A 27,461-nucleotide genomic window follows, 5' to 3' on the forward strand; every position below is an offset into this window, starting at 1 on the left:
TTGTCATAAAGTTGAAAAGTAAACATTTTCCATCATTTATTAGCACCACATTTGCAGAACAAGCTGCCTTCAGGCTCCCTGTCCAGCAGAATTAAGGCTTGCCGTGGGAAAGGATGAAGCAGAACCTTGTAACAGAGTGAAGATCTTTTAGTAACTGAGATGAAACCTACAGTCAAGGCAAATCAGACCCAGAACACAATTAATAACCATTACTTCTATTGTATTTAAATTTTATATTCCCCAACTCTTTTCTTACCTCCTTAAAATATGAGTTCACAAGGTGGTCAATTTAAATCTTTTTATTAAAGCAGTTATGGTCATTGCCCCACACTGTCTAGACTTTTAAATTAGGATTTGAATGTTTGGAGATGAGATTTCTGTTTCTACGTTTTGATCCTTCTCCAGAAAAACCAATTACAACATGTTAATAAGCATTTCCAGACTTTCAAGTAAGTTAAAAGAATCCAGTCTTCTTTTCTCTAAATTAGTTGGAGGAGACATAGAGTAGAATCCTAAAAGGCTACAATCCCCATTTTAAAATCCTGATGAAAGAAGCCTATCACCTTGGACTCTGGAAGAGATACAGCACTAACCTGGCATGGCCCCCACAGAACCCAGAAGATACTCGTTAGCCAGCAGACACTCATTCTAAGGCGATTCTGAAATTCCAAAGACACTCTAGGAGCACCAAGTTCTATAACATCTCAATCAGTAGGTGATTCGGCTGAGCAGCCTCTTCAAACAAGATCGGTTCTTATATGAAAGGTGCCTTTTGGGAACTAAGGTCCAATTTTCTACTCAACTGATAGTCCTCTGGACAACTTGATATGCAACACATTCTTGAAATCCATAGGAACCTTTTAGTAAATTTTATTCTTGGATTTCCCCTGAAACCAGTCAGATTTAAAAAGAAAAATCTGTATGGAGGTGAGTTTTCACGCCTTTTAAAAAACTGTATGATGTCGACTAAGAACAGCTAGAATGAGTAAACTAAGCAAGACCTTGCCGGGTGTTGAGACAGACATTACAACAATAGTACCACGATTAAATAAGTTTTTATTGTCACATTTAACTGCTTTGTCAGATATACATTGTAGGTTTCGGAATGGCATAAAAATAAAAATATTTTCCTGAATGTCAAAATCTGAACAGAGATGGTGATGGCACTTAAAAAAAAAATTAAATTCACACTGGTGCTGAAGCCGCTAGAAGGGAGCTGATAAACACTGGAACACATTTGCAGATACAGCGGTCTGCAATATTTCAAATCAAACGGCAGTGGTATAAGGCCAACAAAACTGGAGAGTAGGAAGATACAGACCCCATACAGTAGATATCTGAAGAGTGGCAGTTTTAGCATTTCATTTCCAGTCAGACTAGAGTAAACTTCTCTCCTACAAAATGAAACTGCTTTTCCAGAACCTGGAGCTTAAGCCTCTTTAACAACTTCCTTATTCTGACAGGTTTTAACTAGTCCAAAGGAAAGGCAGCTATAATCCATGGCATTAGCTTCACGGGCTAACCCCGCCATAAATGGGGGGAGGGGGTCTTGTCATTTCCAAACCAGGAGCCTATCATTCTCATGAATGTCTTTAGTGGTTTCACACATTCTGGGCCTAAGACTAGAAAACAAGCAGTAATTAAATAAAAATGTAAGTGCATCCCAACGGAAAGTCTCTACACATTCCACTGCTATCTTCCAAATGTCAACTCAAAAAAGTATGATTATTCAGACTGAAAATGAATCTTTATTCAATAATCGAGATTCCCAAACAGTTTATTAAATGTCTTTCTTCCACAAATAAAACTAACACTAGGATTTATCAGAAGATCTAAACGAGTTATTTCCTTACGTATGAACTTGGCTAAATCCACTGTGTCTGGAATCTGTTCATCATAAAACTCAGGTCTGGAACATAACTCCTTTCTGTTATACTGCTGTGTGTCCTTCATTTAAGACTCTAGAACAGAGACCATAAATGTGGCTAGTGCAACATAGCAGTCACTGTAATTCCCCAAAAGAAAAATAAGTAATTTATTTCATGTCATACTTATTTGGATGATTACTTACATTAGTATTTCTACATTTTTTTTTAAAGGCAACCATTTTAAGTGACAATACATATCAGGCTAGTAGAAAAAAGTTGAAACAAAGCCCTCTCTTTTGATCTCACAAAGTCATGCAGACAAAAGAAGGTACACGTCTGATTTGTTCCAATCAGGCTTCTTGGAATTATCAAAATTTCTTTTCTGGCAGAGATGAATTTGGCTCATCATAGAAAGAAGGTTCTTTGAAGGCTGCTGCTAAACTAGTTTCCCTTTGAAAAAGTAAATTTCAAGGCATGATAGTGCAAGAGGTAAGGTTTTGATTTATAGAACATTTATAGACTAATTGTGCTTAGTCTCTAATTTCCAATTTATTTTAAAGAACAGAAACTACGTTGATAAGTTTCTCTTTGCCTATATTTACCAGTACATCCATGAATCGCACCAGAATTAGGACAATTTGATTATCTTAATGGTTCTGTCGTGAAACCTGCACACCGAGTCCGCAGGCGAGGACCCGTGGACGTGAGGCTCCTACAAGTTCTGTGCCCAAAAGCGCTTGTCCCGGGGAGTCCAGGGGTCTGAGGAAGAAGTTCTCTCCCAAGATTAAGTCCTCAAAAAATCTCTCTCAATGAGCAATTAACACCGCTCAGTGGAGAGTTTCCTTTGTTTAGTTAAATTGGGGAGGGCTGAGTGTTCCTGGAGCCCCCGTCGGGATGCGTCATGGGTCGAGAATCCCTCGAATGTGAGTATTCGCTATTAGAGGGCTCTGTAGGGTCAATCAAATTCTCATAATCACTGTCGTCTGATTCCTCAGCACTGTCTCCGGCTGCTCCTTGAGGAGGAGGGTCTGCCCCGCTTCCAGGATATTTCAGTCCAGCACTGGTGGAGGCATAACTGGAGGAGCCCACGGCTTGAGGTCGAGGCATAAAGACGCTAGTTTCCATGCGAGAATGGCTCAGAGTACTTTCTTGATTATTTGGGTGAATATCAGAATAAGGGGGAGGAGGATCCGAGGCCTCTGCGTCTCCAAGTGCACTTCTGCCTTCAGCTGCAAACCCAGGATAGGGCATCCGAGGGCTGAACGCAGGGTCCAAACTTTCAGATGACATCTGTCTGCTTATCATTGCCTGTTGCAATCCTGGATGAAGAGAGGAAGAAAACTGTAACACTCTGTATTTTCACAGCTTTGCATTTCAATACGTTAAATGTTCAACCTGATTGTTCTGGAAAATAGCAACAAAGAAGTAAAATTTATTATTACTATGAATTATTTTACATTTGCATAGTATTTCACAATTTACAAAAGATTTTTCTATACATTAAGTCATTTAAGCCTCCAAACAGCTCTCTGAAGTACTACTGTCATCACTAACGTTATTGTTTCCATCACACAGGCAAAGAACCGGAGCTCTGAAAGGTTAAGTGACTTCACTAAGAGAACAGCTAGAAGTGGGGCCCTGATACTCATAACACAGGTCTCTTAACTCCAGATCTGGTGCTGTTTCCCTCACCTGTTGCTTACTGTACTCAGAGACTGGGGGGACAGAGGATAAAATCAACAGTCCTCACCATCCTCGGCAGTCATCTGAACGTTAATTTTTCCTTAACAGGCCTCATGTCAAAAAAAATACTTCTTGACAACAACTTGTCACAATACTCTTAAACATCTCTTTCTCCTTAAAAGTTCAAAGCCCTGGGTTAGGTGCCCAGTTTTCTACATAATAGGCCATAATTTTACTGCATTTTTATGGTGGTAAAACAGAAACAGCCCTACATCTATGAGCCTATGGCCTTTAAATTGTTTTTAAGTACATTTAAAAAATATTATAAAAATGATCTGTACAAAATTAAGAAAAGAAAAACAAAAAATCACCCACAATTCTATCACCCAGATAACACTGTTAAAATTTTGGTGAAAATAGCACAAGATTTGGGGTTAAAAGACAGAAACTTTAGGTGGCAGGCACCCCAACTTTTCTGAATTCTAGTTTTATTATCGAGCTTTGTGTGTGTATGTCTGTTTATTTATTTGTTTGTTTGCCACAGCATGTGGGATCTTAGTTCCCTCACCAGGGATCGAACCTGCACTCCCTGCAGTGGAAGCGCAAAGTCTTAACCACTGGACCGCCAGGAAAGTCCCTGTATACATGTATTTAAAATAGAGCTGAGAGGGCTTCCCTGGTGGCGCAGTGGTTGAGAGTCCGCCTGCCAATGCAGCAGACACGGGTTTGCTCCCCAGTCTGGGAAGATCCCACATGCCGCGGAGCGGCTGGGCCCGTGAGCCATGGCCCCTGAGCCTGCGCATCCAGAGCCTGTGCTCCGCAACAGGAGAGGTCACAACAGCGAGAGGCCCGCGTACCACAAAAAAAAAAAAAAAAAAAGAGCTGAGATAATATGTTTATACTGTTTTATATCCTAGCATTTTCATATAAGATTATATATTATCTTATGTCATTAAAAATTCGCTTCAATGGCTGTACAATATTCCATTATATAGATATACCAAAATGTATTCAACTATTCTACTGTTGTTTATTCAATTACTGTAACAGGTTGTTTCCAAGATTTTGTAATTATAAAGTTGTGATTAATGCTCTTGTGCAGAAATCCCTGTCTGCATTTCTGATTATTTCTAGAATAATGTAACAGTAGAAATGAATCAGACATCATTTACCTGGAAATATAAATTATATTTTAATTTGTTTACAAATATTCTTATTAAATTAGAAAAGGCTAGTTATACCCTTATCTCTTTTACACTTGATATTATTTGCCATACATTTTATAGATTTTACTTACAAATGTTAAATTTGGTGGCATTCATAGAAAAGAATGAAATAATGCCATTTGCAGCAACATGGATTGGTCTAGAGATTATCATGCTAAGTGAAGTAAGTCAGACAAAGAAAGACAAATATCATGTTATCACTTATATGTGGAATATAAAAAAATGATACATATGAACTTATTTACAAAACAGAAATAGACTCACAGTCACAGAAGGCAAACTTGTGGTTACCAAAGGGGAAAAGGGTGGGTGGGGGAATAAATTAGGAGCTTAGGATTAACAGATACACGTTACTATATACAAGATAGATAAACAAGGTCCTACTGTATAGCACAGTGAACTATGTTCAATGTCTTGTAATAAAACCTATAACGGAAAAGAATCTGAAAAAGAATATATACATATATATATAATATATATATATAATATATATATGTATAACTGAATCATTTTGCTGTATACCTGAAACTAACACTACATTATAAATCAACTATACTTCAATAAAAAATAAATAAAAAAAAAATCTGGTGGCATTGTAGCAAATATGTTTGTTAGCATGCTGGAATTAATATGATAGATTCTTGGGCCTAATTCTCATTCAACCAGCTGGTTCCTTAGCTTAATGGTATCCAGTCATCCACTGCTATCAAAAACCAGACATTTAAAGTCTTTGTTGAGACCCTGCCCATGAATCAAAGGTAAAGTTAAGAGAATTTTAGGTAGCTCTTTTAGGAGGTTCCAATGAACACAGGACACAGTCCCTATGTGCAAGGCATGTCAGGGTTAACTTAGTAAGAAACATCACATCCACTGTACATAGGTCATATCACTTCTCAGGATTTATTGTAACTTGCTTCAGCATTTCTACCTTTGGTCTTCTTTTTCTTCCAGTTTCAGAGACTTGAGAGGGACACCATGAAAAACCGTACTTCCCTTCTGGAAAAGTCTAAAGACAAGTGAATGCCCTCTTCCAAGCAGCCTAACTTGGAGCTTGATGAGTATAGAAGAATGCATGTAATTTATTATGTAATTTGATGCTTAAAACCAGACACTTCCCTGATTCTGAATGGTAAAATTAATAGGAGGCTCACTTCTTTCTTGTTCCTTTTCATTCTTCCTCTGAGTGATTTGTCTTCTTAATTTGTTCACTTCTGCCTGACAAGATTCAACAATTCGCTCACTTTTTTCTACGTCTGCACACACTGCCTGAGGGAAAAATGACAACAAGAACAATTAGTTTCAAATCCAAGCACAAGGCATTTCATAAAGACAGCATCGATTATAACCCTGGGAAGAGTCCAGACACTTTATCGAGTTAAAAAGCAGACACCTAAGGTAGAACAAAATCATGAAGGTTCCAGAGACCAATACTGCTGTTATCCACTGAACTGCTTTCTTAATTATGTTAAGATGATTATGCTATTTAGCTTATACATTCTTAAAGAAGAAGGGTAAGAAGGGAAAGAGTTCATCTTTTCCCTTTCTTACTCATCTTTACTGATATGAAAAGGGAATTTCCGATACCAGTCTGGCATACAGGATGAACAAAAGACAGGAATGAGACACTTTCAACTCTTATTTATAATCAACAATCAAACATCAGATGACACATAGATTTATTTAACAGAAACTACTTATAATTAGGGAAAGTTGAAAAAGAAAATAAGTTTCAAAGTCAAGATTTAATAAAAGGTAACTATTTGAGACCATATCAATGTAATGTAACCACTCCTATCAGGGCACTGGACGTGATACTGGTGTTTGCAGGGCAGGCCTTAATCAACAGTCAATGAAATGTATGACAGCCATTTTGAAGTCCATGAGACAGTGCTGATAGCCTGAAAAGAGCATGGTCATGAATTCAGGACACAAAGCTGTTTTTCATCACATGTTCCTTCCATAGCAGAAATACCAGAAACTGCCTGAAAGTGGGCTGGTCACCAGTGAGTGAGGCTGTATTAAGTTCCCTATGCTGCTATGGGTAACCGTGACCCGAATTTGGAGAACTGACACTGGAAACTGCCCGTTGCATGCGTTCTTCTTTGCCCCAGGCTGAACTCAGTCTGCCTTCCTCTTTTTCAGCAGCTGCCTTCATTCCTCTCTCTATGCCACGGGGCCTTCCTCCTCAAAGCTAGGCTTTCTCCAGACCCGGAACAGCTTCTTCAGCCTTACCACTCTCCTTGTCCTCAAAGGCTCTTTTGTTCTTAGGGTTTTAGAACAAATTACTCCTAAGAACACTTTGGGGATGATGAAAAGAACGTGGGAAAGTATTCTTAGCACCTAGCTCAGGATCTGGCTTGTAGGAGATGTTTCCATAAATATTTGCTGCATGACTGCCGAGGAATGAACAGGCTCCACTGCATCTTCCCACACAGTGGAGGCAGCTGCGGGCAGAGTGAGTGAACTAGAATTAGGAAGCAGAGCTGTCCTGAGTTACGGGTGCCTTTGGGTGAGTCTCAACTTACAGTACAAGTGATGGGACAGCTGTGTTCTTAGCAATACTTCTTTAAATTCGGAATACATTTCCCCAGGAAAAAAGCTGTCATTAAAGAGGTCATGAGTATTTAAAAGAGTGATATTAATTCTGTACTTCAGAGTTTCCACTGAAGGCACATACTGAGTGAGACCAGCTTTCATAGACTGACATGAGCAACTACTCCATACATCTTATATCACTTTGGGAGAGCACATTCTGATTTTTGGACCACAATTCATTTGTCAGTTGGGAGATTATTAAAACTTAAAGTAGAATTAAAAGATTTGGGCAATATAAATAAGATGAATATAGTAAATAAACCAGTTACCTGCACTTTCTCCTGAAGTGCATTATAAACCTGATAAATCGCCCTGATGTCTTTCATTACTCCATCCTTGTCAAAAAAGTCAGTACTAGAAGACAAACAGAAAAAAGATTCACCAAGTGATTAGAACTGCCGTGAACTAGAAGGCACTTTCCCATCACTTCTACCTCTATCTATAACGTAAATGCTACAAGTTCACAGTGACAATGTTTAAGCAATAATGCCCATACCCCTAGAATTACAGGAGAAAGAAAAGAGAATCCATGTTACCGAGACAACTGAAAAATAATAGTGTTATTTTTTCCTAGATCACTCTATATATTTTTCAGTGACCACAGTTAGCTCTCAGAACCTCAGAAATACACATACTCTATCCAAACTTTTTTATCAGTTGCAAAAAAAAATCGTGGTAAATGATTAAAAAAATAAATATTGATAAAAGTAAACTATCTTTTCAATAAGCATAAGATTTTGATATACAGTAGTGGTGGTCTAGAGAATTACCTTACATTTTTCAATGTTATATCAAACGATGTCACACTTCTCCATAAACATATTGGTTTTTTTGTTTTTGTTTTTTTAAATATTTATTTATTTATTTATTTGGTTGCATTGGGTCTTTGTTGTGGCACCAGGGATCTTCGTTGTGGTACCAGGGATCTTCGTTGTGGCATGTGAGATCTTTCGTTGCGGACTCTTCATTGTAACGTGCGGGCTCCTTGTTGTGGTGTGCGGGCTTCTCTCTAGTTGTGGCGCGCGGGCTCCAGAGCACGTGGGCTCTGTAGTTTGCGGCACGCGGGCTCTCCAGTTGAGGCGTGCGAGCTCAGCAGTTGTGGCGCGCGAGCTTAGTTGCCCTGCGGCATGTGGAATCTTAGTTCCCCAACCAGGGATCGAACCCACGTTCCCTGCATTGGAAGGCGGATTCTTTACCACTGGACCTCCAGGGAAGTCCCCATAAACACATTGTTAACAAAAGAAAGGAAAAAACATTCATTTTACCTTTCGACTTACCCATGTTCTTTAATAACTTTGGCATAACTCTGAGAAGTATTTGGCACTGAAGACACTTTATACTCTTGCTGGCTAGTGTTGCCTAGATTGGGAATAGCAAGGGATAGCCTTTGATTATACCTGCAGGGAAGATTGAGAGAGATCATGTTGAAAGCACTGCTCTACTTGAAGAATGGGTCCTGCCAATAGGAGCCTGAGTCTCTGCACTGGGAACTAACTGAAGGTCTCACAGAGAACCTACTTCCACAGACAACCTAGGGTTAGTTGAATTAGCAATTTTTTCCCTTCCCTTAAAGTAGAAACTCAATTGTAAACTCCTCGAGGGCAGAGGTGATGTCTTATACATCTTTTGCCTCTCCGCAGCAACTGACAGAGTGCTGAGGAGGTTTTAAGTGCTCAAGAACCTGATTAATTAATGAAATCTTGCAAATGGCTATTTAACAATTAATAATTATTTTCACTGATATTGATCTAATTTATTCTACTACAAGTGAAATTCTGGAGGGAACCCTTTCTGTTGTTTACAGACAGACACCATGATCATATGATTTTTTTTTTTTCTTGCTTTAGCAAGTTCACAATGCAGAACCCTCATTAACCAGTAGGTGGATCAATTTTACAATTTTGTCTTTGAAATCTGTTTTAAAATTACAGTCAGACTTACAGTGCAATAAAACTGTATTTCTACAAAATGGATTATGGAGAAGCAAATGATGATTTCTAGCTGTTTATTCCTATAAGAATTGATGCATAATTAATGTCTTGCTAACGCTTCTTGATTCAAAAACAATTTTAATTTATATAACTAACTGAAAGGAAAATACCTTCTCTAACCACAAAGAAAACTAGCTAAAGGAGAGTTATAAACACTTTACTTTAAAGATGCTATAAAATGCATATTTTCAAAGTCATAAATCTCAATTACTTGTATCAACATCTTTCCTATTTATGCGAGGCTGGTGGGAACGCTTTATTTACCTCCGATTTGGTCTAAAGAGAACGTATTCTAAAGCATGAGTGGAATTGTTGGCGGTGGAGATGAAGCTGAAGAGAAGGAAGACGAGGTCAGGCACCCCAAGGATGCGGGTGAGCTGCTTATGAATAACCTGCTCTCTGTACGACATCTGCTGCTGTGTGTTTCGCCGGAATCTGTACCACCCAATAACTTTCTGCAACAAAAACAGAAGAAAAAAAGTATTAAAAGTTGCATGAAATCTTACAAATTTAATTCTGAATGCATCCACACAAATGCTTGTACACAAATGTTCACAGCAGATTTATGCGCAATAGCTCAAAACTGAAAACAACCTAATTGTCCATCAGCAGGTCAACGGCTAAATAAACTGTGGTGTATCCACACACTGGAATCCTACTCAGTAAGAAAAAGGAACAAACTACCAACAAATACAACACAGATGAATTCCAAAATAATTATGCTGAGTGAAAGAAGCCAGACCCAAAATAATAATAATAGCATATGCTATAGGATTCCATTTCATATAAAATTCTAGAAAATAAAAAGTAATCTATAGTGACATAAAGCAGATCAGTGGGTGACCTGCGAGGGTTGAGAAGGAGGGATCAGAAAAGGGCATGAGGAGACTTTTGCAGTGATAGGTATGTTCATCATCTTATTTTGATAATGGTTTCATGCATGTATACATATATCAAAACTTATCAAAGTATATGCTCTAAATATACAGTTTATTACATGTCAATTATACCTCAATACAACAATTTAAAAAGTTTAGCTTTGTCAGTTTTGACTACACTGTAACTTAAATTGGTAAGTGAATTAACCTTATAGGTTCTTTGGAAGAATATTCTTCATAATGTGATCTGCTGGACATCTGGGAGACACATGGCCTAAGAGACATCTGGCAGCTCCCTAAAATGCTCCTGGGCCCCACCCAAACCTGGAGAATCACAACCTCTAAGGGTAGACCCAGGAACCTGAATTTAAGATAAGTTCTTAAGTTTCTTCTTATTCATACTACAGTTTGAAAATCTCTGTTGTAGAGACAATTAAGTTAATTCTTTATAAGAAGAATAATCTTCATAAGCTTCTTTTTAAAAAACAAACTCTTGGGCTTCCCTGGTGGCGCAGTGGTTGACGGTCGGCCTGCCGATGCAGGGGACACGGGTTCGTGCCCTGGTCCGGGAAGATCCCACATGCTGCGGAGCGGCTGGGCCGTAAGCCATGGCCGCTGAGCCTGCCCGACCGGAGCCTGTGCTCTGCAGCGGGAGAGGCCGCAACGGTGAGAGGCCCGCGTACCACAAAAAAAAAACAACCCAAACTCTTTGAGTGAAAATCCTGTTTTGAGAAATCAAAGTAATTTGAAATTGTTAGTGTCATATTAAAACTAACAGTAAATTTAGATTATGTTTTGGCACTTTCACAAACGAAGGAAGTCAACCAACCTTTACTGATCCCCTGATCCAGACCTTCAGCTAGCTACGTTACAAATATTTTCACTAAGTATCACAACAACCCTGGGAGGTGAGTAAAGTTTTCTGCACTGAGTTCGTATCACATGCAAGGAACTACAGGCAGCAAAGAAACAGTTCCTGCCCTTAAGGAGTACTGCTGAAAATAAAGCGTAATTCCAATTATATTAAAGCAATTAATTCTGATATTCTTTAAATATAAAGAAAACCCAAACACTTCTGACAGTGCAAATCTTATAAAAGAGATGTTTTGTCCAAAGTCACAGAGCTAATGAGTGACAGCCAAGATCTGGAACCTCTTTGCCTGTCTTTTCCACTGTACTACACTAACTTTAAAATTCCACATTATTCACACAGTGTTGCTCATAAAAGAGTGAAAAGTAGTTTTCCTTAAAAAAAAAAGTGGGTAACAAAAATTATCAACTGGCTAGAGCTACTAACGCCAAAGAGCATGGCACATTTCACTCTGAGTCTCGGCACTCTGTATTTAATGTAGGACTAGCTCCTCTGCAGGACTCGGGTGCATCTCACACACGCCTGCATTCCTGCAGAGGCCTAAGCAGTGCTCAGCCATGGATTCTTCCTATGAAATACTCGCTGACTAAAGAATCTTGCAAGTGGCTACTGGATGGGTACTAATGCTTTTCACTTATACTGACTGTAATTGTTTTATTCCATTTGTATTTTCAGAGAAGCGGGAAGCCTTATAAATTTATTTTGGATATCAACTTATTCATTTGATATTTGCTAAAAAGATAACCCCCTTCATCCTGATCAATGAAAGATGACATGCCAAAATAATTCACATTGGCGACGTCTACAGTTCTACCTTTTAGAGCTAACAAGCTGGTTGCAATGCTGTTGAGAAATGAGGTCACTGATGTGGAAGAGAACACTATGTTTGGGCCATGATAAAAAATAATGAATATCTTTCACTAAAACCTTATCTCTGCTGAAGTTTCAGACAATATTTCACAAAGACTCTCCTCTCTACTCTCTGTGCTAGACATTCACTTACATCTTCTGGATCCAAAGCAATTATCTCCAATACTGGGCACACTTGTCATCTTTAAGTTCTGTTCTTTTTGGCCTTACGATGATATTAAGACAACAGCTATGTTTATCATTATCTATTTCAGAGCAGGTGCTTTCAAGAAGGCAGAAGTCCTCCTCTCACTTGCTTTTTTGGTCTGAGCCCAAAACCTGAGGCTGGTCGAAACTTTGCAAACACAATACGGATTCTGCCAGAGCAGTAACTGAGCACACCAACGCAACCTTGCTGCACCTATTGGGGGATTTTTCGTACCAAAAACATTAGCCTCTATCTTAAACCCAACCTCTTTTTTTTTTTTTTTTTAAATGTTTTAGCAATGTTGTGGAGTTTCTATATTTAGAGGCACACTTTTTTTAGTAAACATATTTCTATGTATTTTATACATTAATTGCTATTGTGACAAAAATCTTTATTAGCTTGTGTTTTCTAATGGGTAATTTTAGGACCCATTAGGGAACTTTTAAAATTATTATGTACTTATTTTATATGAGTTCAACTTCCTGAACTTGCATCCAATTCTTAGGATTTTTCTTTCTTTCATTTTTTATTTGGCTTCCCTGCACAACTTGTGGGATTTTAGTTCCCCAGCCAGGGATTGAACCCAGCTGGGCCTTCAGGGTCCTCGGCAGTGAGAGCACAGAGTCCCAACCACTGGATCACCAGGGAACTCCCAGGGTTTTTCAATTATACATTAGGTTTGAAGCCTGCCTAGCAAAGAGTCAGTTTTTGAAACAGTTCCATCAGCACTTTCTTGAAGAGCTGATATTAATTAAAAATATTTTTTGTATGTCAGATACTGTTTAAAGTACATATGTATTTTTAAGCCTAACTTTTAAAAGTACCTTTGTAACTACTACTGTAACCCTTTTGAGGTGAAGATATAACTTTGTACGATTTCTGGAGGAAAAAAAAAAATCAAACTAGAGTCAACTCTAAAGATTTTCAGTCTAAACATTATGTATCATATTTGTTTTAGGGCTAGAAATTTGGATTTTTGAAAAAAAATCCTTAAAGAGTTTATATTATGTATAAGGTGCCATAAGAAATACAATGAACATAAAATATGGTCCCTGCCTTTAACAAATTCCATGGAAAATAAAACATAATTTCCAAGTAAATTGAAGCAACAAATTCCTGTCTTTAACTGCAAAAGAAAATATAAACATTAGTTTTAGCACAAATTCTACAAAATCAAAACTGAAGATCAGCTTTTTTCAGAATCTTGGCCCCAGGAAAAGCGAAGTTAACTCCGGTTAACAACCTATGATTGGTCTTCTGTGTCTCAAAACAGCAAATCCAATTTTACTTATTTATTTATTTGTTTGTTTATTTGTTTTTATTTTTAAAAATACAACATGATTATATTTTAATACACAACCAAAATACAAAACAGCATAATAAATTAGCAAATCCAATTTTAAAATCCCCAAATTAATTTGGAAATGTGTCCCTATTTGCTACTGAAAAAACTACATGGTAGAGCTCCTTTCTTTATTTATTTTCAATGTAAAATACAATTTAAAAAACCTTATCACATAAAGTCTCCCTTCCTCAGCAGCATCTCTGCTCCCTTTCTCAAAGTAACTACTTTTAGGTTTGGTTGGCTTCCTTCCAGATCTTTTTCTGTACATTTAAACATTCAAACATTTGTTTTTATAAAAAACAGGCTCAAATTATTTCATTTAACTTCGAGATCTTTCTATGTCATTCATGAGAACCTCCCTCATTCTTTTTAATGGCAGCTTCATATCCCATAGCATGGAGGTACCAACATAATTTACTTAACCATTCCTCCTGGTGGACACTTAGATTGCTTTCAAAATTCTCACTATTAAGCAAAGATACAACAAACATCTTCGTATGCTGGATTAAAAGGCCAAACTGCTGCATTTAAACCTTGGCGCCAACATTTCCTGCTCGCATCCTTAAGTAACTTATTTATCTTTAGTTGTCTCAACTATAAAATGGGGGTGATGATAACAGCCTCACAGCGCTGTTACAAGGATTAAATGTGTCAGTACCTGGAAAGTGCTTAGAATACTGCCTGGCACAGAGTTAAAGTGTTCAATAACGCCAGCTTTTCATACCTTTGTGCCTAGATGCTTTTGTTTACTTGGGCCAGATTCCTAGAGGTGGAACTCCATATTTAAAATTCTGTTATTGCAAAACTCTCCCCCTAAATGTCTATATCAACTTACATTCCCACCAACTACAGCTTCCCCATTTCCCACCATCTTGCCAACACTGGATATTAGCAATCCTTTTATACTTCTGCCAATTGGATGGACAAAAACCCAGCATTACGTGCTTCAATTTGCATTTCCTAATTGAGAATGAACATCTTTCCATTTACTTCTTGGACATTTGTGGATTTCTTTTTTCTTTTGTGAATTTCCTATTTATATTCTTTATTCATTTTTTTCAGTTTAAATTTTTTTCATCTATTAAAAAAATTTCCTGGTAATTTAATATAAAGTGAGTGCTCTAGGCAACTGTGCTTCAATAGGAATTTTCAGGGAATAAATTTTAGTTTTAGAAAGTATAATAAAGCTTCATTATCTAAAATACGAAAATAAATGGAATGAGGAAGTAAGGTGGTGGCTGGGGGATGAATATGGACTGCTAAGAGATCCCAGAATGTATGCTTCAGGCAAGTCACTGAAAATGGGGGAGCTGGACCGTGATGCCTGTGGCTGCTCTAACCCACTTTCCCACTTGGCAGGGGACTGTGTTAGACTCTCTGCTAATACCGAGCACTTCCTGAGTTTGTTATCACCCTCAAAACCACTGCCCTTTTTTCAGACCTATCCCTCACACTTCCCATTTTTCCTGTGATCTTACCTGCTTTCCTTTCTGCCTGTACATCCGACAGTGGTACTGAGAGAGTCCATACATTGGAAAGGCTGTTGATCTACTCTTACTATTATTTCTTTTTTTTTTTAGTTTATTTATTTTTTATTTTAGGCTGCGTTGGGTCTTCGCTGCTGGGAGTGGGCTCTCTCTAGTTGCGGCGAGCAGGGGCCACTCCTCATTGCGGTGCGCGGGCCTCTCACTGCCGTGGCCTCTCTTGCTGCGGAGCACGGGCTCCAGGCACGTGGGCCTCAGCAGTTGTGGATAGCGGGCCCCAGAGTGCAGGCTCAGTAGTTGTGGCGCACGGGCTTAGTTGCTCCGCGGCATGTGGGATCCTCCCGGACCAGGGCTCGAACCCATGTCCCCTGCATTGGCAGGCAGACTCTTAACCACTGCACCACCACGGAAGCCCTGCACTGTTATTTCTGACGCCCTTCTTCAGACACCTTAGGAATCCCACACTGATTATTTTTATGCACAGGTAATCTTTTTAAAGCTTTTTTTTTTTTTTTAAATAATACATGCTTCTAAACAAAGGCATTTTGTTTTCTGTTTGATAAGTTGAAAGCTTTCATTGGTACTTTTTTCCCTCAAGTGATGGTTTAGTGACCAATCTATTTTCTGGAATTAATATACCAAGGTAAAAAAGTAAACCTCATACATGGTACAGTAAATTATAAATGAGACCATCAGACAGTGCTGCAGCAATAAAGCTTTGATTCATTTTCAATTTTGTTCAGACTTGCTTACCATGTATACACATTCAGAACATCATATGCATATGCTGACAGAAATGATAAACACATGACCTTTTAGAAAAACATCTATGTTCACTGTTAATTGAACTTGAAGGAGTAACATATCTAAAGATGTTTGACTGCAATTTGTATTGTTAAAAAATATTTTCCCTCATTATAAAATTAATGTATGTGTATTAAATGTTGGCAAAATTATTTTTTAAATTACATAATGGGAAGATAGAACCACCCAGAATCAACTCAACTATTGTCAACTTTCTAGATTATAGTTCATGTTCTTTTTTTTCTTCTGACTTTTGCATAATGGAATCACTCTAAATATCCAAATTTTGTTCTATTGATACACTGTAAACATCGTGTCACATTTGCAATTTACCTTTAAAATCTACTCAACAGAATTCTTATATATTAACATCAAATCTCATTGTTTCATTTTACATTCATTTCTGGTTTTAAGTTTGGGTGATAAGGATTGATTTCCAAATCAGACTGGGTGACAAATAGAACATACCTTTCTCCGATCTTTAAGAATCCTGTCCAAGCTCTCTTCATTAACTTTGCTTGCATAGTCATAAAAACTGGGTTTTTTTAAGAGAAAAAATATTTTATTAAAATCACACAGTATTTTGACATGAATATGCTTAGTAACATGTATCTATGGGTCATCTAACCCTAAAAGTTGGTAATAAAGATACAATTGCTTGTCTGCAATAGGTATATAAAGAGAAAACAATCTAAATGCTTTACTGATATATCTTTTGCATCAAAGACTACTCAAGAGACTGCTACATTCAAAGGGTATTACTTCCATAAGTGGGAGGAGCTGATAGCAAGTAATTATAAATATGTGGTTTCAAATGGCTGTGACATCTTTTTCTTGTTTCTAAGTATCAATTACCTATGGGAAAAAAAAGAACACAGCAGCTCATTTTCTGAGAAATGAAGAAAGGAAATGAGTATTTGCTGAATCCTTAATAAGACACTCAGCTGCATGCTTCCTTGTGTTAATTCATTTCATCCTTGCCTCAATGCTGGGAGATAAGTACTAGTTCAGCCCAACAAGTCAACATGTTTTTTGTTTTTTAAAAATAATTAATTAATTAATTAATTATTTTTGGCTGCGTTGCGTCTTCGTTGCTGTGCGTGGGCTTTCTCTAGTTGTGGCGAACGGGGGCTACTCTTTGTTGTGGTGTGTGGGCTTCTCACTGCGGTGCCTTCTCTTGTTTTGGAGCACAGGCTCTAGGCACACAGGCTTCAGTAGTTGTGGCACGCGGGCTCAGTAGTTGTGGCTCGCGGGCTCTAGAGCACAGGCTCAGTAGTTGTGGAACATAGTCTTAGTTGCTCTGCGGCATGTGGGATCTTCAAGGACCAGGGATCGAACCCGTGTCCCCTGCATTGGCAAGCAGATTCTTAACCACTGCGCCACTAGGGAAGTCCCAGTCAACATGTTTTATTCCCATTTTTCTAGATAAAGATAATGAGGTTAAATGACTTGCCCCAAATCACAGAACTGGTAGATGGAAGAGTTGGGATTTGAAGCGAGGTCTGACCAGCTTCAAACTGAATGCACTCACCCTTAAACGAGACCAATCTGACCTGAATCCCATGATGAGCAGTCCAGGCATAATGATATGTGGGCTTTTCTACCCCTGGTCATGGTTTTAGGCATGCCACCCTCCTCCCCTCCTCCTACCACCATAAGCCCAGGCCTATAAGGCAGGAAGGAGTTCAAGTTACAGTAAAAACACTGAACTGTGAGTCAGGAGATACCAGCTCCAGCTCCATTCTGCTTCTCACTGTATGATCTTGGGCAAGTCACTTTAACCTACCTGGCCACCATTTCCTTTTTGCAAAATAAAGATTTTGGAGTAGACAGATGATTTCTAAGATTTCTATCAGTTCTAAGAATTATGAGTCTATGATTTAAATTATGAGTCTATGTTCTGGTACTACTTTGCTGACAGTGGTTTAAGGAAATCCTCAGAAGGGCAGGGCAGGGCACACCTAGCAAAGCTTTAGATGGTCAGGGCCAAACAGGACCCATTCTGACCCAGACAGAGGCTGTGTGTGGACCAGGGCCTGAATCATTTCATTTGCTCTGAGATTCTTTTCAAATGAACTGCTGGTTCCGTGTCTTGCTTCCTGCTCCTCTTTCAGTTATGTGTAAATCTAAGAGATGAGGTTCTCAGCTACTTTGAGGCTTAGTTCACAGGTAACAATCCTCTGAAATAATGGGCAAGTGTGCGCGTGAGGGGTGGGGGTAAGGTGGGTGGTGAACATGGTGCAAGTCCCCATGGGTTCTTGGGTGCAAGGGGGCTGGGTGTTTGGGTCAGCTGAGAATGGGAGCGGGGTCAGGGTGAAAGCTGCAGGGAACACACAGCAGGAACAGCCAGGCACAAAGGGTAGGCAGGTGTTAAAGAAGGAAGTGCTGACCAAGAACGCCGAATCCGGCTAGTATGAGCAGCAATGCAAGGAAAGTATTGGCCTGGCTCTTGGGAAAGTAGAAGAATAGGGCCTCAGGGAGTTTTACGAAACACAGAGTGGAGCTCATCATACCTGCCATCAGGCGGAAGGGTTTGGGGCTGAGAAAGCAGACAGAGGCCTGGACTGCGGTTTGGGGAACAGAAGTCCAGTGTCTGGGAGATGCTGGCCCCTTTCTCCCTCACCTTGGCCTCCGTCAGTCTCTCTGTCCTTTGCTTTCTCCCTCTGAGCATCTCTCCTCCTGTCTTTTTCTCTTTCTGTCCTTTAGTTGGTAATAATATTCAACTGGTGTATATTAAACACAAAAAAGTAGGTTTTATGTTCCCTTTCCTTACATTTTAAAGTTGAACACTGAACACTTTTTATCCCTCTTAACAACACCAATTATTTTATCTATATGCGATCCTTGGTTAACTTCCTTCTCTATGGATGAAGAGCCCTTGCTAGAGGGGCTGGCATAAAGGCTTCCATTCTAAACCACTGAGGCCAAGATTTATACTGTCTCCCTTCTCCTCTTGCTAACTTAACACAGTGCCACACATACATCTGGCACTCAAAAAATAAGTGAATTTGGATGCCCTCAGTTATAACTTTACAGCCATAATCACATACAGGTCTAAATTCACTAGTTTTCAATCAGTTAATCTTTTACTAAGGACAAAAAGCTACAAAGAAGGATGTGGCTTACCTAAAAAGTTTTGAACAAGGCTGATGGTTGTGGATTTCTGTAATTAGAAAGAGGAAATACATCTCAGTTAATCATGTAAGATACAGACAACTATAAAACAGTTCAGGATTTAAAAAAAATTTTTAACCAAAATCTCAGACAATAAAAAGACAGTTTTCCTCTCCCGAACAGTGTGTACACTAGTGAGGGCAGTATGTCTTTTTAACACTGAAACCCAGGCACACATTCTCAGGACAAAGTAGACTGGTGAATGAAAGTTCTGGGTCCATTTGTCCAGGTATGATGAGCACACATCTGAAAGCTTTTATTCAGGAACAGGCAGCTATTGTGTGCCCTCATTCAATCTTACCAATTTAAACAAAGCCTAAGAGGAAAAAGGAATCAATGCCTGGAAGCATTTGATCAAGGTGGGTAAGAGCTGTGAGGACAGCTTGGGGAAAGGAAGGCCTTACCACCCTACTATCAGTAACCTACTAACAACGCAGGACAACTGGGCCAGGTGTTTTGAAGGGGAAGGGCGGAAACTCTGAAAGTATATTAACCCTTTCAAAGATTTTCAGTACCAAGGGAAACAGTCATTTATAAGGCAGATCCAAACGGCTTCCTAAAAGATTGCGGCGATTAATCATAGAGAACAATTTCTTCAAGCTCATCAGGGGGCTTAGGGTCTGGGTTGCTTTATAAGACCATGGGACTAATTAACCACTCAATTCTATTAACAACATGCTCCTGGACAGGGAATCATCACCTGCTGCTTATAAAGCCACAGCCACAGAGTTCCAGTCTGCAATTTTAACTCAATTAATATGAAACCACAACCTTGAAGGACACCAGGCTATGCCCATTAGCTTCTGTACTGATGTGAGTGCTGCCAAAACACAGACAGAGATGCCAGTACTTCCACAGGAATGAAAAGCTCATTTGCCTAGTATAACTGTCGACATAGTGATGCAAATAAGAAAACCTCATCTAGAAATATTTCCTTCTTTTATCACCAAAAATGACACGGTATACCACCAGAAGTTATTTCAGAGATACTGTTAGTAATTAGAATATGGAATGTCTGTAGTAAAAATGTCAACTAGAGTTCAGGGAAAAGAAAAAAAAAAAAAAAACTCTTCTACCTTAAAGGAAAGAATATTTTGTTCAAGAAAATCCCTGGAGTAAATTCTGAACTCTGAATATACATTCCTGTCATCAATCCACCCCAGCAGACTTCTCTCATGATTTGCAACGTGGATTAGAAGCATGTTGAAGATATGCTCTAGACATCATGTGGTATTTTCTAAAGGAAGTTAAGGCTTTCTCTTACAAGATTTTGCAATACCTAACTAAGCACTCCATGGAGAAAACAAGGGGATGCTCTCAAACACAATAAGGTGCAGATTGGAATGAAGCTGGCGGGCACAATAGCTGATAGATAGACTTCTGGAAGCAGGGGGAGGCAGGGCAGGCTTGCCTCGGATTCTAGAGTCTCTGAAGCCTCCAGAGCTCATCCATGCGGTGGACCCCTCTTCATGTACGCATGGCGTCTCTGCCCGCATTTCTGTAAAAATCCCCACTGGGACGTACTGCTGTGCTTGCCTAGCTTCCTGTCTCCGCTTCTCCTGCTGGTGGATGAGCTGAACAGCTCCTGTCCTTCCCCCTTCCGTTCTTTCCAGTAACTGCTGCTGCATCACCTTATTAACTAAGGGAGCTCCCTGTTGCTGTCTCCTGACCGCTCCCAGCACTAAGAGCGGACGACTCCGCTTCAAGTGAGTGAGCACAGCTTTAAAAATGAATATGTATTCAAAACAAGTGTTCAAAATGTGATATTCCATATAAAGTCCTCCTTATTGTGTAGAGTCAAGGAAAGGTGTCTGTGTGTGGATTCAGACATTTTCAACAAATAAGAAATTTGGTCAATTTATTTTATTTAAAATATCTTATTCTGGTGGTTAAACTGTGCCAGAAAATTTCTTCACACTAGTGGTATGGAATACTTCTCATGGCACATTACCTAATGTTTTGCCTTTCAATCCAGGTTTTCCAGAGTCTTTGGTTTACATTTTCTAATATGTATTTATTTTTAAAAGAAAAATATTACAATGATAATAATACATTTAAGATAATACTAGCAAATACTCTGTTCATGAGATCCGTGACTATTTCAAACAACGAATTGAATGTAGCTAATAAATTAAACATTATACAGCAAAAGAAGGTTGTCATGGCACTGTATTAACTGGGACTCTCTGTTGGTTCTTCTCCATATCTACAGTACCATGGAAACTGGTATTTACTGCAAGAACCGGAAGGTGTATGAATCAAAGATACAGTACACTACGCTGGAGAATTTTAGTTACTTTCCCATTCTATTTCTTTAAAGATAAATAAACAGCCAGAACATTCATCAGAAATGCTACTTTTGTGGTCACGCCAGGCAAGAGAGCTCTTTCTTGCACGGTTTTCTGTCAGGTCTATCTGGCAAACCTGCATATACCACATTAGTTTTGAAAACCCAAGCACAAACAATGAATAATTGCACAGATGGCCAATGAAACCAAGTTCTCTATTTTAGGATTTTAAAGAGTTAAGCAAAACAAAACACAAAAATAAACCGTCAGTGAAAGAACAGCCATGCAGCAGTATATCAGGTATTTTTTCAGCAAGTCAGTATATTGTGGGGAGGGGGCTTGTCTGGCTCTTGAGGAAACAGCTGTCTCGTTTCCCTCAAATCCCAACCACCTCAGTCCTCACCCCGCCTCCCAGCCCAGGTACTAGACGGCTAGGAGAACAGGCTGAAGTTGATGATTTGGTCTCAACATAACCTAACCTCCCAGCAGTACTTCAAACCACAAACCACTCACCTTCACACAGGCTGTATTTTAGTCACACAGAAACAGGCCAGGCTCTCTGTAAGTTTCATGCACTCCCTGCACTGGGATCCCCTGAATGTACCCTAAGTTTACCTCCCGTATGGTGTCTTTACTGATTTAACCCACTAGCAGTGGGTTTTTTTTTTTCCCCCAACTCATGAGATTTTCTTTGTTCCTTCCTGACAGCACTCGTCCTGCACCCTCTGGTATTTCTGTACGCTCGTCTTATCCTCCCCACAGCCCTGGAAGGCAGGGATGCATTGGACATTTCTCTCATTGCCCAGCACAATGCCTCTCGCAGGGACGTTCTTCAATAATTGTTGGCTGCATAAATGAATAAAATGACCCCCGCTCTGCTTTGAGTATCAGGATATGCTTTTAGGTGAAGTGCTCGAGGTGCCGCTGAAAGGACTACGATCCTTCTTTATCAAAAGGAGACTGCTCCAAAGAGGGCGGGTGACCTACAAATGCTCCTTCGTTTGCCCCAGCAATCGCCCCCAAATCGACTGTTTGGCTTACTCCTCAGAGGCTGTAGGTTTAACAAATATCTCCTGTAAACAAGTGTAAACATCTTTGCCGGATCCCTCCAGGAAGGACCAGCACGACACGTGCTTTCATTATAGTGTGAGGTGATGCCCACAATGGGCAGAGCCCGAGGTGCAAACTCGAGGATCACTGTGGTTGTGAAGAGACTATCACGTGTAATTCCACACAGCCATTCATAGGTCAGACCAGTCAGTGGGTGAGGGATGGCTTCACAGGATACCTGAACTTATAGCTACACACTGTGAGTTTACACTGACTTATAAAAACATTTCACATCACTTACTAGTGCAAATAATTGGCATTGTGACTTCAGTGCTTTTCTATGTACTCTTTTAATATACCATTAGGTTAAAATCAGTTAAAGGGCCAAAGAACAAAACAAGCAGCATATATACAAGAAGAGTATTTCTAAGGTCCGTGATAAACTCACTCACCAATGACTTGCAGAAGTTCTGTGCTGCTGATTTGGGAGTCGCTGATGCTAAAGGTTTCCTCTTGTCTTACCTCTCCCAGCAAAAATCCTTCCTGAAAGCAATGGAAGAAAATAGCTGCAGCTAAAAATCAAAGGGATTTTTACTGGAATTAAGAGGAATCGAGGACATTGTTATTTTTTATAATAACTTTAACAATAATCCAAATAAGTCTGCCATGTAAACTACTAATCCACAAACCAACAAGTAAGACTAAAGCAATTTGAGATTTGGCTATTAACTGGATTGTTCGAAAAAAGGATTTCCTGACAAGATGAAATATTATTTTAATCCCTTCCCCTAAAACCCTGTTTTTTTTGAAGTGAAAATAAGGAGAGTGAATTCATCACCTAAATCCTACTAAGTGTAAGAACCAATGTTAAAAAAGCTCAGGAAGCAGAAATATTCCAAGGTTGTTTTCTTGAAACAGCATGTAATTTATTCCATTGTTTTAAAAACATTGCTAATGGGGGCTTCCCTGGTGGCGCAGTGGTTAAGAATCCGCCTGCCCATGCAGAGGACACGGGTTCGAGCCCTGGTCCGGGAGGATCCCACATGCCGCGGAGCAACGAAGCCCGTGCGCCACAACTACTGAAGCCTGTGCACCTAGAGCCCGTGCTCCGCGACAAGAGAAGCCACCGCAATGAGAAGCCCGCGCACCACAATGAAGAGTAGCCCCACTCACCGCAACTAGAGAAAGCCCACGTGCAGCAACGAAGACCCAACGCAGCCAAAAATAAATTTTAAAAAAAACACACAAAAAAACATTGCTAATGATAAAAGTATAAAGAAGTTGACACAATGCACAACCTAACCGCTCCTGTACGGGCTGGCATGGGAAATGAGCATTCCAGCAAATAAATTTAACATTACATGAAAGTTTTTCTTTAATAAATGCTGAGGTAAATTTATTTACACCTTTGGAGAACATATACCACCATCATCAATTCTGGATTACTCAGCATATAACCTACTGTTTTTGAGCACTTGCTGTAGTGTTCAGCACAAGCACAGCTGGAGAACATACACTCTAAATGTCAAAATAACTTCCCTGTCGGTGGTGAACTAATAGGCTGTCCCAGACTCCCCCTCCCCAGTCATCCACATGGCTTGCTCCTTCCCTCCATTCCACTCTTCACTCAAATAGCGCCTCATCCGAGACGCCTTCCCTGGCTAGTGGAACAGAATCAGAGTCTGCCAGACACCGTTCCCTTTACCCTGCATCCTTTTTCTTCTTAGTCTCCTTACTATCTGCCATATTTCATATTTATATGTATTAACAAATGCCTGCTCCTACTAAAATATAAGCTCCACGAGAGCAGGGACTCTGTGCTTGTTGACTATGTATCTCAACACCACGTACAGTGCCCAGCACACAGGAGGTGCTCAATAAATGCTGCTTGAATACATTTGATGAAACAATGTCCTTTCCATTCTAGGTTGACCCTTCTAATCAATTAAAGAAGCTTCCTAGTTTAAAAACATTCCCAGGGGACTTCCCTCATGGTCCAGTGGTTGAGAATACACCTTCCAATGCAGGGGACACGGGTTTGATCCCTGGTCAGGGAACTAAGATCCCGCATGCCGCGGGGCAACAAAGCCCACGTGCTGCAACTACTGAGCCCGTGCACCACAACTAGAGAGCCCACGCAGCAACTACAGAGCCCACAAGGTCTGGAGATCATGTGCCACAACTAGAGAGAGAAAACCCGCATGCCACAACTAGAGAGACGCCTGCGTGCCGCAACAAAAAGTCCCGGGTGCTGCAACTAAGACCCAACGCAGCCAAAAATAAATAAATAAATATTAAAAAAAAAAAAATCCCAGTTGGAATCTGTGGAGGTGAGGAGGGAGAAACAGATGTTTTTCAGCATAGCTTTTGTATTGGATAAGGTGAGTGGAGTGTCCTAAAATCCCAAATCATCATGTACAGGGCATCTCTCAAACTTTAGTAATATACACACCCCTCTTTCAAAAAAAAAACCTCTCTCAGAGCTAGAGTTCATGACTACTAATCTGGAAAACACAGACTAAAGAAGCTTGTTTTATCCTATGAAAGTCTTTCAGTTATGAGTTCTTATTACAAAAAACAAGCTTTGTCTTTGTAACAAGTTAAAAACTTTTTTCTTTAATCAAAGTGGAAAATACAATTTAAAATTCCTACACAACTTTAGACTTTAAGAACGTATCTACAGATTCCTAGCAAATAAAAATGCAGGACATGCAGTTAAGTTTGAATTTCAGATAAACAATGGATAATTTTTATGTAATAAATGCGATATACTTATACTAAAATATTATTTACTATTTATCTGAAATTCAGATTTAACTGGGTGCCCTATATTTTATCTGGCAATCCTACCACAGGCCTCCGTTTGAAAAAGTCAACAGTGACATCAAGACATTCTAAAGCCGAGTATAACATGAATGCCTATTTATCTACTGGTCTGGATTATCTGAGCCACTGTTACCTTATAACAGTAGGCAAATTATACTGTGTGGGCTAAACCCAGCCTAACGCCTGCTACTGTATGGCTTACAAGCTTAGAATAAGTTTCTACACTTTTAAATTGTTGGAAAAAAATAGAAAATAGGAATATTTCATGACATGTGAAAATTATACGAAATTCAGATCTCAGTGTACATAAGTAAAGTTTTATTGGAAACAGTCATCCTAATTTACTTATTGTCTATGGCTCCTTTCTCCCTACAACAGCAGAGCTGAGTAGTTGCTACAGAGACCACATGGCTCATGAAGCCTAAAATATTTACTGTCTGGCCCTTTACAGAAAAAGTCTGTTAACTCCAACTCTATTGAAATGAGTGGTTTTAAACTAATTTCTTGCCAGGGCAAAACAAGAACGTACTACAAAAACAAATTCTTGGTTCTTCAACTTTAAAATACATGAAATTGAAATTACTTTAAAGTATTCCACTTACATAATTGTGGCAAGGTTAATATAAGCAGGTATCCTCGTATAAGACACAAGTTGCAAACTATTGTCACTGGTGAAAATTTCTGTGAAGTCTAGCACCATGCCTGGCATAGCACAGATATTAAAGAGATAGCTCTTGAAATAAATTAATAACAATCTAAGTAACACGGCCGTCTCATTGCAGTTTGTAAAGAAACTATCCACTTTTCAACAGGTTGCTTATTCTTACAGTAATTTTGCCTTATACATAAACTGTGATATTACTAGGCACTCCAAGGTCTAGAGAGGTTAAGAAGCATTATTGTGAACCATATTTAATACTTCCACAGGACACTAGAAGTGCCACAAACTACCTTTACATGGAACTGCATTACATTATTAAATATCTATCTGCAATATCAAAGGTGTTAGTGTCCAGAGACAGGAGCTGCCTCTGGAGAAACCCGTGTTGTGTATACTCCTATCCTTAATCCCTACTATCAAACTGAAGCGAGGAACGGCACAATAATTTAATGCCATTCAATTTAATGGAACCACCTCTACATGAAATCAGTTTTTATTAATGGAAGCAAGGAGTGCAGAAGTGAAACCAAGTCCAGTTCCTTCTTCTGCAGTGTATCATTTTGCTTTGTGATGACTACACAACCACAACAGTCCCCCCACTACGTTTATTTAATGAACTTCAATAATTCACTACTAAAATCACTTAAAACAATCCCTCAATTTGGTGGGCAAGTACTTAAAGATAAAAATTATCTAGTATCATAAAGAATTTCCATCCAGAGGCCAGTGACATTAAAAATGCATTTCCGATCATTCATACGTAGGCCTGTCACTTCCCTATTTCACTGCGACTAGTTCCGTGGTCTTAGAACCTTCGCCAAGGAACTGAACATGCAACTTCAAGGCAAAGAGACCCTACACCTAACACTCCTGGTTACATCTCCATTTTCCATCGAGGAGAAGAAAACACACGATCGTATCTAACAAGTACGAATAGTGACAGCCACGGTTTCCCTCGTCGCAGCCCACAACAACCTGTCAGACCAGCGGGCGCGGCTGGGTGTCTGCGCTCCTAGACTAAAGCCGGGTCTCTCGGCTCCTTCCCGACCCCAGACTCCCCTCGCAAGTCTAGAAGCCTGACTCTCAGGGAGGGGCAGGCGCTCGGTTTCCACTAAGCGACTCCTGACACTGTCGGTGGCCGGCCGGGAAAGCTCTGCCAAACGGGAGACTGCCGTCCCGGGACGGCCAGGCGGCGGAAGGCACCGAGCGAGGGGGCCCATCTCGGGGGCGAAGGGCCCCGGGCAGCAGGAGTTCGCTGGCGGCGGGAGCCTCCCGGGTCATCAGTTAATCGGGCCAGCCCGGGGGGGCGAGCCGCAAGTGATCGCAGCTTGGCCGCAGGCGTCGGCCTGAGACCGAGGCTGGAGGCCCCAGTAGCCGCGGCGGGGGGCCCAGCACCTACGTGGTCGGCGTTGCTGTTGGCGCTGTGGAAACACACAGCGCTGAAGGTGTAGCCCGAAATGGAAGCCGCCATGATGGAAATCTCCAACTCCCCCATCATGCCCCGCGGAGGGCACAGAGCCTTCCGGTCGGCCCCGCCCCTTGGCATCCTGGGAAATGGAGTCTTCAGCGGGTGAGGCCAAGGGCTCTGTGCGCCGGGGAGCGAGGGCTGAGAAGTGCAGGTTTACGCGATCAGAACCGACCCAAGCTCTGTATCCTCCTC

At 40.0% G+C, this 27,461-nt stretch overlaps 1 protein-coding gene across 1 annotated transcript; it reads right to left on the minus strand.

The window, feature by feature from the left end:
- Nucleotides 1-1,039: 1,039 nt before the first annotated feature.
- On the minus strand, nucleotides 1,040-27,319 carry ABRAXAS2 (abraxas 2, BRISC complex subunit). The gene is made up of 9 exons (XM_067709104.1): nucleotides 27,201-27,319; nucleotides 22,767-22,857; nucleotides 18,929-18,965; nucleotides 16,271-16,337; nucleotides 9,628-9,818; nucleotides 8,650-8,769; nucleotides 7,642-7,726; nucleotides 5,929-6,043; nucleotides 1,040-3,187 (listed from the first exon to the last, which is right to left on the minus strand). The coding sequence occupies exons 1-9, from the start codon at nucleotides 27,297-27,299 to the stop codon at nucleotides 2,721-2,723; spliced, it is 1,272 nt and encodes a 423-aa protein (XP_067565205.1). The 5' UTR covers nucleotides 27,300-27,319; the 3' UTR covers nucleotides 1,040-2,720.
- Between the last annotated feature and the right edge of the window lie 142 nt (nucleotides 27,320-27,461).

The sequence above is a fragment of the Pseudorca crassidens genome, chromosome 16 (assembly GCF_039906515.1).
Source record: "Pseudorca crassidens isolate mPseCra1 chromosome 16, mPseCra1.hap1, whole genome shotgun sequence".
NCBI lineage: Eukaryota > Metazoa > Chordata > Mammalia > Artiodactyla > Delphinidae > Pseudorca > Pseudorca crassidens.

Excerpts from the sequence above, each read along its gene's own strand:
- ABRAXAS2 (XM_067709104.1), bottom strand. The coding sequence starts at position 27,299 with ATGATGGGGGAGTTGGAGATTTCCATCATGGCGGCTTCCATTTCGGGC. Across the intron at positions 9,819-16,270 it reads TTCTTAAAGATCGGAGAAAG|AAAGTTATTGGGTGGTACAG; the intron begins GTATGTTCTATT and ends TTTTTGTTGCAG. Across the intron at positions 8,770-9,627 it reads CTCTTTAGACCAAATCGGAG|GTATAATCAAAGGCTATCCC; the intron begins GTAAATAAAGCG and ends TCTTCCCTGCAG.